The sequence below is a fragment of the Anser anser genome, assembly GCF_964211835.1.
Source record: "Anser anser genome assembly, chromosome: 9".
Classification (NCBI taxonomy): domain Eukaryota; kingdom Metazoa; phylum Chordata; class Aves; order Anseriformes; family Anatidae; genus Anser; species Anser anser.
The window spans coordinates 27405574-27421166 of NC_139729.1; the positions used below are offsets into that span (position 1 = coordinate 27405574).

Sequence of the window (15593 nt, forward strand, 5' to 3'; positions counted from 1 at the left end):
ACTGGTGGCAGAGCTGCTGGAGTGATGGTGTCCTAAGGAATTAAATCTCGTCCTACATCTGCAGGAAGATTTGTTAGCAAAGGCCATACCATGATTCTTTATCGGAAAAAAATATTTTTTTCTAAAATGTTCTGTGCTGTTAATATATTATGAGGTATTGCCTAAATTTAAAAACAAAACAGGACAAAACCTTGCCAACCCTCCTGAGAAATATCCTGAACTGCCTTTATCAAAACAAACAAAAAGGCACACTTCATGATGCACTCAGTATTCACAGTTGTTCTTTTTTGGTTTTGTTTTTTGTTTGGTTGTGTGTTTTTTTCCAAGCATGCTTTGTTTCCACTATTAGTAATTTGCAGTGTTTGGGACTTCTTAATAGGCTTCCCAACTGTGAGCGTGACTTGTTGAGACGCTGTTGCTTTGAAAGTGGTGTGTTAAAATTCTCATTTGTGGCTTTCTGTGTCCATATTTCACAGATTGAGCCATTCAGATGTTTGCTCCTAAGGGGGGCAGAAAGGAAGAACAAAATAAGCGGGGTGGGGTAAAGGGAAAATGAGCTTATTTTTGAACTGCAGAACTAAGTAAATGTTGCCAGACATCCCTTCATTCTCTAGGAGGATTCTGGTTGCGGAGTTTCTGAACGTTGTACGGGTCAGGCTGGTTTCACCTCTGAACACCTGTGGGATGTGGTTACTCATTCGAGCCTGGGTTCCTTCGGAAAGTTGTGGCCCCATGGCTGCACAGAGCTGGGATCTGGGAGGGACAGTGTGCTGTTTTCCATCCCAGGAACCAGCACGGTACCCTGAGGTTTTAGTTTCCTGAGCCTGTTTCTTTCCATGCACAGAGTTATTTTAAAATATATTTTTCTTACTCTGAGTACATTAAGTCCGTACAAACTGCGTGTACGTTTGTCAAACTTTTTAAACCACAGACTTCTATAAACTCTACAATTAGCTCTACTTTTGGTTTATGAAAATAATGCAATAAGTCACTGTTTAGCAAGCTTGAAAGAATAGTTTAAGTTCAGCTGAAAACCTTTTCCCTGTGGGACTATCAGGAAAAGAGGTTTTTTGCTTATGCAGATACAGCACATGCAGTTTCTAATCCAGTGTTGTCAGAGATGTTCAGTGTTTCTGATCCATCTGACAGAGATGTTGATCTAGAAGATGTTTCTGAAAATGATTAATCAACCTCTATGAAAATCTCTGCTGAAACATAATTATTTTAGCAGACACATAACAGGGGTCAAGGGCGGAAATGCAGTGTCAGCATCCCTAGGAGCAAAGTGTGCCAGAGCTAAATCTCTGCTTTCTGCTTTCTTAGGACAGAAAATGATATTGAAATAGAATCGCCTGTACCACTGGATGATTTAAAATCTGTTATGAATGGAAATGAAGAAGAAGAAAAGCTTCAAGTTAAGATACAGGCTTTTGAAGAAAAAATAAACATCAACAACAGTACTCCTGGCTCAGTAAGAAGATACAGTTTAGGCCAGGTTTCTAAAGAAGAAAGGAAAGACATGAGATTTAACAGGTATGATTCTGTAAAATGCATGAGTGGTTTTTGTGAGTATCGGTTTTGTAAGAAAACTTGGTTCAAATATTGAGAAATTGGTCTGCTTGCATGATAGCTATAGGCATCCTAAGTCTAATAAGAACCAAGTCTCATATCTGTGAATTTAAAGGCTGGTGAAATCTTTCAAAGTTACTTTTTTAATCAGTTCTGTGCCCTAAAATAGCAGGAAGGACAGTAAAATATTTACACACGGATAATTGTAGAAGGGAAGGCATAGAGACCTCTCCTGGATGTTTCTGCTAACGGTATACATCAAATCCTGTGTCTGTGGGTCTGCCTGGGCTCTGTGCTGGGACGAGTGTGACTCTCCCAGGACCTGGGTGAGACAAGGCCCCTCGTTCACCAGCACCCACAAAGCTCTTTGGCCGTGTGTGCTCCACGGGTTCACAGCCAAGGCTGCTTCTTCCTGCTCCAATATTTCTGGCAGAGACTCTGCTGTGAACTTGACAGCAAAGGTAACCGCAGCCCTGGTAAGGCTGGGACACTGCCTCGTCCCCTGCAGCTCTGACAAGGGCACGGCCACTTGTGTGCCCTCACAGCCAGTGTCCCTGCAAGCACACATCACCTCTGCTTGTGCGCTTTCAGGCACTTCTTTTCTAGCCTTTTGCTCTTACGGAGACTTCAGTTTTATGTTTGGCATACAGATATGGGGCAGTGAAGAAATGGAGGCTGAATCTTGGTTCGGGTTCAGGTTTGGTGCAGTTAAATCTCTGCTGGATGGCATTTTTATGATGTGATCAATAAAGCACATGCTGCAGTGCTGGGGTTTTAAGTTCCTTGCAGATAGGTTGACTGGCTCCTTCCATGGCACGCAGATGTTGTGATATACGGGTATTATTTAGTTTCATTTGCTTATTAAAACTGGCTTGCATTTTGCTTTTGAAATGCATATTTATCAGAAGGTATTTGCCTCTGGCTAAGTTAGCCTTGCACTCTGCTCTCCGATCTGGCTGCATGGAGGTATCTCGGAAGAGCACATGTTCAAATGATTTCTGTCTCGTTGCTCAGCATGTTGTGTTCCACCTTACCTCTATTCCAAAGCACTTTTCCTTCCTTACTTGCCTTCCAGGTCCAAAAGCCTTGCTTTGCATGCAGTCCGCATGAAGTCGGTAAACTTAGACAGTGGACAAGATGAGGAGAACGGGGACGTACCTGCGGGTGTCTCCTTCACCGAGATCTACATTAGCCAAGAAAATGACAAGTTACCTTTTGGCGTTGATACCGAAGAAATGCAACTGGGAAATTCTTTGGTTTCACACCAAAGTATTGATTACACGGAATCAGAAAATTTGCCAGAATCCGCGAGAGAAAAGGCCCATGAAGAAAGCGCAGAGGTGCTGAAGAGTCCTGCAGAATACCAAGACAAACTCTACTTGCACTTGAAGGAAAACTTGGGTAAAGTGAAAGCATACGTCATGGAGATGGGGAAGAAAATTCCTATCCCTGACCAGTGTGTTATTGAAGGTAAGAGGCCTGAGCCTTTCAGGCTACAGCTTTAACACGACACTGAATGTCATCACAGCATTCAGGCAAATGGGCAGCAAAGATCCTATAGCACAGAGCTTATGGGTGGGGAGGAAGCTAAGTTTTATAAAATAACACCATTCACAAATTGTAGTATTTGGAAATCTTCCAAGACTTTTGCTGTTTTCCTTCAGGGATATAGCGCAGCTCTCACTTATCCCAAACTCCCAGGAAAATTAAAACCTGAGCCCTCCAGAAGAGGGCAAGAGTTGTCACCCAAGCAGAAGAGCCGGGGCTGCTGGTGAGGGCTGCAGATACCTTCGGGCACTCCTGCAGGGCACAGGACAGGACTTGTAGCACATGCTGGTACTTAAACGTCCTTCTTGGCCTGCTGAGTTGGTCTAGAGCAGACCTGGATCTCCCTCATTAACATGACATTGTTAAATTAGATGAGTTACAAGTTACACCAGTGATGAAGCAGGTAAGGAACCTCCCCGCGGCATGTTCTATCCCTGAAAAGAAGCTACTTGAAAGCAATAAAATGAGATCCTGGTGCTCCAGGTTGGGTTGGATGCTACCTCACCACTTCCCTTGGCTTCTTTAATGTTTTCTGCTTTCATCAAGGGCGGGCAGGTATCTGTTTTTAAGTGCGAGAAGGTTGGTTTGTCTGCTTTTGTGAGGCTGCAGGGTGCGGGAGGGGTGCAACACGCTGCAAAATAGGTCCTTTATGCTCTTTGAAGGAAAGTTATTTAGGTTCGGTTGTAAGCCTCTTGCTTATACTGAGCAGTGGTCGGTTACTTTAGCACAGTTCTGTGTGCATCTAACCACTTGCTGGGGATTGTGGGCACTTCACAGTCCAGCCATTCATGGGTCGTGTTGATGGTAAGGAGGAGCTGACTCTATAAATTAATTTGCAGTTGCTTAAAATGTCATCTTCTAATACTGTGTAACTTCCATCAAATGTCTTACCAGCTGTTTGTTTACTTTTTCAATAGTCAATAAGTGAAAAGCAGGCTCCACCCATAAAAGGGATATAACGATATATTTTTTAAAATTTATTCTGCGGGAATTTCTAAATAATGACAAGTGTTAGGTCTACTATTTGAAATAGTTATTTGTTAGAATTATTGATGAAACTTTTGTTTCATAAAAATACAATAGAAAAGTAAGAGTGAACAATCCGTCTTGAAGCGCTGAATGCTGTGATCTTGCATTAATCACGTGCAATACACTGAATAGTTTTAAATATATTGCTCCATTTCCTTTCTGAAGTACCTATTATGGTATGTTCTAAGCATGTGACTATTTCAAAATTCGTTCAAACTATTGTAATTTCCTGGAAATCCGCAACTAGCATTCTTAGGGAAATTCTTTGAGTAGGGACACATGTGCAGAACTGGAGATTTATGTGACTCATTCTAAATACGCTCAAAGAACTGCAGTCTGGCTCCTTACACAGGGGACAGCTTTGTTAATACTTCAGATATTATATAAAGCACTCCATCAAAGACCTGGCAGTTACTGGACTTCTATGATTCCCACACACTATAAAGACTCATTCAAATGTATCTGTTTTTACTTTTCAAATCAAATGTTTAGAAAATACTAAGAAAACGTTGGAAAATATTAACAGATTTCTAAATATTTTATGTTGGTTATGTAGGAATTTTTGAACCAGAAATTTAGTCCGTAAAGGGGTTAAAATATAAAAAGATAAGCACCTCAGAGCAATGTCTCACCATGAAAGAGAACTGGGAGGAAATAGTGGCAAATTGTGTTGCAACACAGGAGAGCTGCAGATTGCTAACAACGGAGAGTGCAAATTTCCCCCAAATTCCACCATGTTGTCAGAGTCGTGCCTTTCCTGGGCTGTCAAGTGGCAGCTCGCGTTCAGGTCGAAAGCGTCAACGTCAGTGACAAGAACTTCTCGTTAGTGACGGGCCAAATTCTGCTCAGTGCACTTGAGCAGAATTCAGAACCGTGCTTGTACTGCTGATGCCGGAGGCGTTTAACCTTCGGCCGGACTGCCTGTGAACATGGTAAATTCCTCATTGCTTAAAACTGAGACTGGGTGCCGTCCCCAGAAGTAGTCTAGGAGGCACAGGGGCTAGGAGAGAAGCAGTTTGCACGCTGTTTGGGGCGCCCAGGCTTGGTGGACGCAGCGTGGTCAGGCCTGGGGGCAGCAGTGCCGAGCGTTAGCTCCCGTAAGCGGGGAGCTCACGAAGGTTCCCCAGGTACGACGTGAGTGCCCTGCAGAACGACAGAGGACGTTCAGCTCGGTGCTCGGCAGCAGGCAGAAAAGCAAATGGACCAGGGAAGAATTAAGAACAATAGATACCTCATGACGACAACGTTATGTCGTTGTCTGCATGAATTGGGGCTTGAAGGGCGAGGCAGACCTGTTAAGGGGAGTATGAGCTTAATTGGAGACCTCGAAATGAAGAAAAATGAACTGGACTGGGACTGCACACCGCAGAAAAGTGATGGGGATCTGTAAAATCATGAGCGACAGAGAAGACTAGTTGGGGGAGGCTCACCGTCTGTCCTAATGCGTGTACTGGAGAACACGTAGTGAAGTCAGCAGGAAGCACATTCAAAATATACAAAATAGGTGCCTCGTAACACCTAATCGGATGCACGTAAATAAGTGGCAGAACTGATTGCTGCGGTGCACTAACTATACTGAAGGTGTACCTGTTTTCAGAAGCGACTAGGTAAAATCATGGATTAGAGCCGTTCAAGAGTTACCAAAATAATACCTCCCTGCCGCTGGAAATGCCGAGCCACAGCTGGAGGTGTGAGGTGAGTGGAAGGGAAATTATTGCTTGTCCTGTTCTTGCACTCCTCACCTACAGCTTTTCCTCACCCTTTGCGAGCTAACACCAGGTTACGGCACTGGCTGGGCTCCTGCTCCAGTCGGAGTCGACATCCCACCCACCCTCGATCCCCGAGCGCTGCAGGCAGCTGCGTGCAGAGGGAAGTCACTTGATTTGATCCCTCCATAGCTGGAGAACGTGCCCTGCAGGTAATGCCCGAGCACTGGAGACAGCAGAGGGAAGCAAGAAGGGTGCCCATGGGTCAGGGAAGCATGGTTTGTGAGGAAAATTGGAAAAAAAATGCACGTAACTGGAAAAGGAGAAGGCTGAAGGAGGATATGATAATGGTTCTCAGCTATGTGTAAAACTTAAAGGTACAGCCCATGCTGAACAAGACAATGAGCTTTAATATCAACAAAAAAGATGCAGCTTAAACAGTAGGAAAAGCTCTCTAGAAGCACTACAAGCTTGTGCTGCCAGAGGAGGTTGTGGAGGACTTCTGAAAGCACATTAAAGACACCTGGAGAGGCTGGCTTCTGGGTTTGACACAGCTGAAGAATGGCTGGTGGCCCCTCAACCGTTCCTGGTTCTTCTACACCCACCCGTTGGTTTAATAAAAGACATTACTGCTTCTCATCCCTGCCTTACGCTACCAGCCAGCCTGTGGCTACAACTCCAGCGTCACAGGCACTGGAGACCGAGTGTGGGTCGGGAGGCAGATCTGCCGGCCGCTCCAGTTCCCCTGCGTGTCTTTGGTTACATCTCTGCTCCGTTCTGTAAATTTCCTTTTTTTGTTGATTCATGCATTTGGTATGTATTTCATAGCCGTGGCAAAATATTTTTCCTTTACAGGATGCGTTTTTTCAGGCTCTTTGTTGATTTATAAGCTCATTCAATTTAAACTATAGTCAAAATTTATGAAATATTGACTCGAGTGATGGATTTTACAACTCTGAAGGGGATACTGGTTAAAAACCGTAAGAGGGGATCCACGGTCAGTCTGTGACAGTTAATTTGAAGATGCCTCCCGTGCACATTGACGTGTCCTCAGCTCTGTTATCCCATTTGGTATTTACAGTTTTGGGCTACATGTGCGTCAGGCAGAGGAGAGCTGTGAACTGGATGATGCTGCTACAGCGCAAGCAGGGTGCAGAACATCTTAGGCTAAGGAAATGGTCAAGTTGAGAAGGTTTTGAAGAATAGACAAGATCCAACAACCTACTGGGTCCGTGTGTACGTGCATAAGTGAATCTTTTGGGACTTACACTGCAGTGTGAGAGGGGATTTAAAATGGTGCATAAAGAAGGCATCTGAAACCACAAAAATCCTTTTATTTTAGGTTGTTTCAGTTTGGGGCTGATGGTTTGGTTCGGTTCCCACTTAGTTTCAACCACCTTGCATGGATTCTCATCTCTGCTGTGCTTTAAGCAACTTGAGACATTCTTTTATATCATGTTCATCACTTTAATCCTCTTAATCCTGTGGACCTTTTCCTCAAAAAAAAAAAAAAAAAAAGAGGCCACTGTATTTGTCAAATGCTTTAGCTTCCACGGAGCTAAGCAGTTTTCATCAGCCCATATTTTTCCAGATGGTTTGTGATCTTCTGTCTTATCGGTACCTCCGGGATCTTGCTGATGGCAGCAGCCCAGAGCTGTGCCTCTCTAATTTCCTGAACACTCCCCAGCTTTGCTACTGCTTTTCAGCATAGGCTGGGAAGGATTTCCACCACCTCAGTGCCACTGGAATTTCAGTGACCGAGAACAAGAAACCGTGTTCTGTGTTGGTCATTAACGGTGGTGTGACCTGCCAGAGCTGACCTCAGGAGTGCCACAACACCCAGCCAAGGCCTGAATCTTACCTGGTTTAGTCCAACTTCTGCTGCGTGCAGCATGGAGCTGGTGGCTCCGTCTGCTCTAGCCTCGCTGGGCTTCACCCCGACCCCTGCATGCTGGGTAAGTCTTGACGTATTCTCCTTTCCCAGACATGAAGGGAGAGCGGATCAAATGGCGTGGCTGCATGGCCTGCCCCTGGCAGCGAGTGGCTGGTGTCAAACAGTTCCCAGACACGAGCCTGTGGAACTGCTAATTTTGGCTATAACTTGAGGGGAGATCCCTGTCTTTCCTCTAGTTCTAGGGGCTCTTCAGACAATTCAGATAAAAACACCACTGTTATTGCCTACAGCTCAGAGCCAAGCGAGCCACTGGAAAGAAAACACGGTGTGTGTGCGCAGAGGGCAGTGGAGGATTTGTGCCTCTCTACCTCAGAAGGACCGAGGCCAGAGACATCGGATGCATCACTCAATTCTTGGGTGCTGCAGCCACGTTAAAAATTCAAGGAACGATGTTATAGCCACTTTATAGTAGCGAGCCGCTCCTGGCTCCTTGTTGCCCTGCAGGAGGAAATATAAACAGCAAATATTTTGTGGGCTTAACGACAGAACTCTGATAAAGGAGGCGGCGGCAGGGGAAACAGGTTGCAATATCTGGCCCGAAATCTGGTTGTTGTTATGTTTTATGCTGTACCGAGAGCTAATCGGTACCACATGACGGAGTAGATGGAAAAGCTCGTTGGTCCCCTGCAGTGCTCACCTCTGCACCGGGCCGATCGATTCCAGCATTCCTTCGGCCCGGCCTGATTGGGACCAGATGCACCTCCGCTCCCTCAGCGGCACCGCGGCGCTGCGCGGGCTCAGGCCAGCGTTTCCAGAGATCAGCTCCGTTTCTGCTAGGCCAAAGAAACATTAGTTGGTGTTTTATCCCGTGGAACTGGTATTAACGTTCAAATCCATCCCGAATGTCAGGTGAGGCGGTGAAAATGGAGGCGCGAACGCACGGGCTGGCCCTTGTGCTCGCGGCGATCTGGGCCCTGGGCTGCGTAGAGAGCCCCCGTGGTGCGGGGGGCGTAACGGGGGTGTGGAGGCGCTCGTAGCGGCCTGCCCTCGTGCCTGCGGTGACAGCAGCTGGTGTGCTGGTCTGGAAGCCTCCGCTGGAACAGGCCGACCCCCAGATGTGATTTACCTGGTGATAGCAGAGGGGTTCCCGAAGGGGATTTGTTAGCGCTCCTCAAAGGCAAACCGGAGGGCTTGGACTTGGGAGCGGTGGTGGGGACCAGGACGGACCCTGTGCTTCCCTGAGGAGCGCTCTCAGCAGGACGACAGCCCTGCCCTACCCTGCCCTGCCTGCTACACCTGAGCTCCGATTTCGGCAGGGGAGAAGAGCCCTGCATGGCTGGTGCCCGTGCCATGGGGCAAGCACCAGCCCCCCGCCAGGCTGCGGGTGCCGAGTGGAGGTGGCCATGGGGATGGGGACATTTCCCCAGGACCTGGCTGTCCTGCATGGGCATCGTGGGCTCTTTGCGCTTCAGTCATCGATTCAGGCAGAAAGGGAAGCGCGCTTTTGCAGCTGAAGATGGGATGACGGGAGAGAGGTAGACCTTCCCAGACGGCACAGGCTTTTCATGACCCTGACGGGGAAGAGAAGGAGTCAGAAAATGTTATGAAGTTAAGCAAATCTGTATGTTCTCATATATGGCTTTTACCACTCAGATTTGAACTCTGCGTACTGACTGCATTGTAGCGGGCTCCCCGAGCCCATTGACATCGTACCTCTGCATTGTAGTTTGGGTGACTTACTGGGGGAAGTGCCCATTGAGCTGGGTTATGGCATGCATGTAAAGCTAGTAGTGCTCCAAAAAATAATAGTTTATTGAAGCTGACTGCTTTAAAAATTACTCTTTTCTCCTACAAACATATTTACTGTTTGCATCCTTATCTGTAATCTAAACTGAAGAGAAAAGGAAACTGAGGAAGCTGAAAATGGTTTGACACTTAAGAAGTTTTATCCATTTCTTGTTCTCCAGTTTCATGTTTATGGGTGGGTTTGAGTCTATTTGGGAAATTTATGAGCATACTTTTACTCCTATTAACAGACTTTATTTAATAGTAAAGGATTACCACTGTAAATCAAATAATGCGTGAATTGTTCCCAGAACCAGTGACTCTGTACCTACTTGACTACGTTACATCCCTCCTGGCTACCACTGCATGGTAAGCTGGAGTAAACAACAAGCAACAACTCTGACAAATTCTTGTGCTTATATTCTTTTTCCCCAGGCACGAGCATTTAGTAGTGAACTTTAAAATTGCAACATATATTCTCTTGTTTCTTGTAGGAAAAAAAAACAAGTTGGTGCTTATTCTCTTGCTAGGAGTTTAGGACTTGCCAGCAGACGTGGTGAGAAGTGCTTCCTGACCAGCAGTCGTGTTTTCAGGGGAGCCTGGTCATCCTTTGGTGTCTTTTGACACATTGACAAGTGCAAGGGGTTTTTCTGGCCCAAGTAAAATGACCATATCCATTGTCCAGCTCCAAGGGCTAGAACTCTTAAGCTAGTCTGTTGGGTTGTCTTCTTTTTCTGCAGTTAAAGCTTTTATGAGCCCGTGTGGTAGTCACAGCTCTGATGGCTGAAATGGTGTTTCCATGAATCCTAATTTAGGTCAGATGGGACAGGACACTAAATGAAGTGTTTTTCTAAGTTGTGTGTGCTTTCCTGTTATATGAATTCAACTGTTTTTTATTCTCTGATTCAGGCCTGCAAATGATTTATTTTTACTCATCTTAAGCAAAAATCTGTTTGCTCCCCTTTCCTAGCTAGCCTCGTGAACCTGGTCCCTGTTCAGCCATCACATTCCCCTTTGTCAGCCGCTCTGCACTGCCAAATGCAAATGCAATGAGTTGTTTTCCCTAGAAATGGCTGCCTTAAAGTTTCACAGGTGCAAATAGGTCTTGCTATGCATTATTATCTCTGCTTTAATTCCTCTGGGATCAGCTGGGATTACACAAGGTTGAGATTTGGTTCATAGTGTTTCATAGATCATTGCAATGAGGGACTGGAAAAAGTATGCAACGTAGCTTACCTAAAGCTCAGCCAATGTGTGGAGATGTGCTTTAGGAAAGCCCAAAAATGTATCTTCTTAAACTGTGTATACTGAATACGTAAGTACATGTAATTTGTTAATTCTACACTGGTTTTGGAAGTACCTTTTCCATTCTCAGAGTGTCTGAGCACAAGTATGAACACGGATGTGTTATGTGCGTGCTTCGCTCCTAAATGAGCCTGCCACTCTTCTAGCTTACCCAGAAGGTACAGCAAAAATGGCCTGCTGCAATGGGTGCTTTGAGGTTTAATTCATGGTTCTCTGGGATCCTTGAATAAGATGCTATAAAGGTGTAATGTTATACTAGTAATATCAAGAAGCAGTTAATGTTACTACTCTGTGCTGCAGTGGGATGTAGTGTGGGGACTCTGAATTGAAATCCCTACATGAGAGGGAAAATGCTTGTAAAGAGTTATATTTTCACTTCTGGAAACAGTGCTTTGGTTTAGCTTCTTAAAAATGAAAATGTAGCATACAAAAGTGTCTAACAACAGCTGGGTGGTAGGATAATACTATATAATACAAACATTTTGGGGGGCGTTTTGAACCAGACAGGCTCGATAGCCTGTTGAGTAACATTTACAATATCTGCAATGTTTTTACGTGGGATGTAGAAGAAGAGAACTCTATTGACATGGTTGCAGTTCAATGGATGCTGTCAAATTTCGAAGGACCGTGACTCACCCTGTGTGGTTTAGGATTAGTTTTTTTAGTTAGAGGTCTGTCTCTGAGGTTGTTGGTGGGGACGTGTGCTCCAACGGGCTGCTGGTTATCCTGCACTGGTGTTCTGCCGTGTCTGTCGATCCAGTGCATCAGTCTTGCATGTCGGTCTCTGCTGCTGCTGCTAATTAAAATCACCATATAGTTTTTTCCATTTTAAACGTTTTGTGAAAAGGCACAGCGTAACTAGTTGTCTGAAACGGTGGCAGCTTCATGTGCCTGGATGATAAGAAATTCATTTAGCCTTGCCTATTCAAAGATCTCCCACAAGCATAAGAATAAATGGCCGTGGCAGTGACATTGTGGTTGGCAGTTGAGCAAAGTACAGTGAAACGCTGCTAGATAGGGATCAGGGTCATCTTAGTTTTCATCAGAAATAGGTTTATTATTTTAATATCGCTTCCCACTAACTATGGGATAGCTGAGATTAGCTGTTGTGTGTTGAAACTAGCAGTTCCATGCCATCAATTTAGAGCTGCGTGCAGTAAACTTTGGCTTGTTACCAGATATTGCCACATTCAGCATATCAAATGTAGTAGAAACTGCTATGAGTAATTGCTCATCTCGTACCAAAGGTTTGAATATTGTCTGAATTGAGTAGGAGGCTTTTTTCACTTGGTATTGACAGATGAATGTTACTTTTTTCCAGGAATTAGCTTTCTGCTCAGCCAGCACGGGCTCCAGTGCTTGAGCTGACGTTCATTTTGGCATGCGTTATCAGCCTCAGCATTTTTTCCATGTCATCCAGTGTCTTGCTAAGCGTTTTCTTAGATTTTGGTGTCCCTCCATATATCCCATGCGGTTTTTTGTTCTGTGGCCTTTGGGAACCTCCTTCGCGGTCCTACCGAGCACAGTCCCACCTAACACCAAGTGCCCTTTCTCAGCTGCTCCCCGGGGCTCCGCCGCCCTCTGCCCACAGCTGCAGCGGCTTCTGTGGCAGACGGCACGGCTGGGGCTTCATCGGCTTCGTGTGGACGTGATGTGGGGGACAGGAGCTCCGGCTCCGGGCTCTGCTGCCCTGCACAATTGTTTAAGGCACTCCAGCGCTGGCCTGCAGCCTTCGCATGCCTCCCAGGTTTCTTGTCAATTCCTCCACTTGTAATGAAAAAAGAAGCGCCGTGCTCACTGGAGAGGAAGGCAGTGACTGCCAGCTCCTTTGAGCAGTGGCGGAACGTGCTTTATGGTCACTTTTAGCTAAGAGCGATTTCCCATAATGAAGCATTAAACTTTTCACACACGTGGACCAAAGCCAAACCTCTACGTCTGGGGGAGTATATTGAAATTAAGGTTTTTTGTTAGCATCTGCGATGCATAAGCCAGGGATCTTTAGTTTGGACCATGCTGGTGGAGGAGCGTTCTGTCAGCAGGCTCCTTGGAGACAGCGTTTAGTTCTGTGCTGTAATACATCCCAGGACTTAGGGTCGGTCTAATTAACCCCTTCAGTTTCCCAAATTCCTCTTGTATATTGAATGTGAACACTGTCAGGTTAGTGGCTTGGGTAATCAGATTAGACTCAGGCCTTCCCCACAGCTGCTTAGCCAAGAGTAGCGGATTTTCTGCCCTATCTTTTTTCCTGCTAAGGTGGGAGTGTTGCTCGCAGGCACGGGACATTTGTGATCTGCAGCTAAGGTAATTTTCTTTCCAGGATTATCATCTCAGTTTAGCAGCATTAACATCTTTGTTAGCTTAACTTTAAGCCTCGACTTTCCAGTGCTGAAGGCTTACGATCATATGCTTCCCGTATTGCCTCACTGTAGATCTTGGTGCTCCTTTGAATTTCGAGTGGGTTTGTGCCCAGATGATTAAGAAAGCCCAAACAGCACTCCCAGATTCGTCAGAATTAGTCAAAATGTACAACTCAATGTTACCTTCTTCAAAGAGCGGTGTGCAAATGCCCAACGCCTGGCATCAAGCTCCCCCTCCTGCAGATTTCTCCCTTCTTCAATCAAGGCAACGTTCCTGGGTGGTTTCATTTTTTCAGACCTGCCCAGGACCTCCCAGAAGCCGGGAGCAGTGGCCACACTTCAGCTCCTCTTCCCATCACTGTATCACAGCGAAGGAAACTTCCTCCAAGTTCCTCCTCGCCTCCCAGCTCGTCTCTCTGACCCTCTAGCGCCTGCAGCTTTCCTTTCCGCGCAGCGTCACTCGTTCTGGCCCCACGTTGGCTCGTGCACCTGCCTGTGGTTATGGACTGATGAGCAACCCGGTGGTGTCCAGGTAATCCAAGCTTCACCAGCTGTAACGCTGTCAATTATAACTTGTGAGCCTTACCCCGAGGAAGGAGCACTGTTCTCACCCCTTTCTGACTGCCTGTACAGTCAGTTTTAGTTCTTGCCTTCACTTCCCAACACGATGCATTGCCTCGGCCCCTGTTTCCTTCCCCACAGCGTGTGTGGTGCCTCTGCTGTTCTTTGTGGACTCTAATCTTCCTCTGCCTTTACATCCCAGACCTTTTCTCCTTGTGGCAGTGGAGCCCCAGCAGCCCCCACTTGCTGCAGGTGACTTCCTCTCCTCGACAAATTCCAACAGCTTTGTCAAAGGGTAACAGAGCAGGTTCCACGTGCCAGCTTCTGAAGCTTCTCCCAGCCCCTGACAGCCACCTGCTCTCTCTGCAGCACACTGGGCAGGTTCAGGCAGCCCAGGCTGTGAATTTGCCACATATTCCGTGACGATTTGACCCACTGATATTTTGGTTCCGGGGACCCAGCCTTTTGTGCTTCTGACAAATTCATTTCTCACGCAATGCTTGGATGTGAAATACTGTATTTATTACGTTTCTCTCTTGCTTTCACATCTTGGTTAGACGAAAAATGTTCGCAACAAGTATTTCAAGATGGTCACAGAGGCTGGACATAGAGGCTGCCTCCCAGGAGTCTTCCTTCTTGCTGGCTCCCATTGTCAGCAGGTCCACAGCACTTCCAAAATGTTACCGCTTACTGTTCCGATTAGACTATTTCCTTGCAGCATTTTATTCCTACACCTTCACTGCACTGTGACTCACCAGGACAGCACGAGACCGAGTAACGCTCCTCGCACAGCTGGCCCCGTGTCAGCCACCTCCAGTGAACGATTCACGCCACGGGTGCTGCGCGGGGAGACCTGCCTGGTGGCTCGCAGGAGCACGCGTGGGCTCGCTGCTTGCCTTGCGCACGCCTGGCTTCCCCCTGCGGGTGCCGGCAGGACGGAGCCTCAGGAGAGGTCAGGGAGGGGGGCTCTGCACATGGATCACTCTATGCCAGCTCATCGGCTGCTGCAGGGTGGCTTGTCTTCTGTCTGTCCGTCCGTCTGTTCTGCCCGTGGCTAGGAAGCAAGCGCGGCAGCAGCCGCTGGGACTGGTTGTTCCCCCCCTGTCAAGCCCAGCTCTCCAGCTGGGTGATGCGGGTGCAGCACCGAGGTCTTCACTTAAGGATCTTCACCTCCTGTTTTCCATGCCTTTTACCTTGGAACACTCATTGTTCTTGTTCAAAGGGACTATACAAATAGTCCCAATATATAAAATAATATCATTATTTTAAGCTAGTAAAGCAGCCTGATGAGGTTATGCCTAACATGCTGTTATCATTACGAGGCGTCATCCAGAGACAGAAAATGAAGGTTCAAGGTCAATATTTTTCAAAAGCAGGATCGCATATCTCAGGGGCTTTGTTTCCAGTTAAAACCAGCATGGGAAGTTCAAGTCAGGTAACGTTACGTAGCTATAGCTTTTGTGCTGAGCAGCTGGTCCCAAAGGGCGCTTTTGGATCCCACGTAAGCGCTGTGGGATTTTGGTCAATAATGTTTAGGCACAGATCAGGTGTGACCAGCAGACCTGCACCACACGTGGTTGGGAAGAAGCGGGGTTCGCAGAGCCCTTAGCCATTTCCTAATATGGGATTATTTTTTTCCCAGCAAACTCTTTAAAGAAGCAATTCACAGTTCTGACAGGTCTGCCTGGTTCGATAAGCTGCGAAGCAGTGCAGAGTATGTGAGGTTAATGGTAACAGCCCGTGTGCTGTCTTACACCTCTTGTATTTGGGTGCGAGTGACTGCTATGGAGGATTTAAAGCACCTGAGACAAAATTTCTCTAGTATTGTCCCATGGCTTG

The 15593-nt window shown here is 46.5% G+C and overlaps 1 protein-coding gene across 10 annotated transcripts in view; it reads left to right on the forward strand.

The window, feature by feature from the left end:
- The window catches only part of VEPH1 (ventricular zone expressed PH domain containing 1), an 89125-nt gene that overhangs the window by 50065 nt on the left and 23467 nt on the right, over positions 1–15593 (forward strand). For all 10 annotated transcript variants that reach the window (XM_083849503.1, XM_083849504.1, XM_083849507.1 and 7 more), the window contains 2 exons: positions 1324–1533; positions 2645–3039. In XM_083849503.1, coding sequence (XP_083705629.1) covers positions 1324–1533; positions 2645–3039 — 605 coding nt within the window. The remainder of the gene's footprint in view (positions 1–1323; positions 1534–2644; positions 3040–15593) is intronic.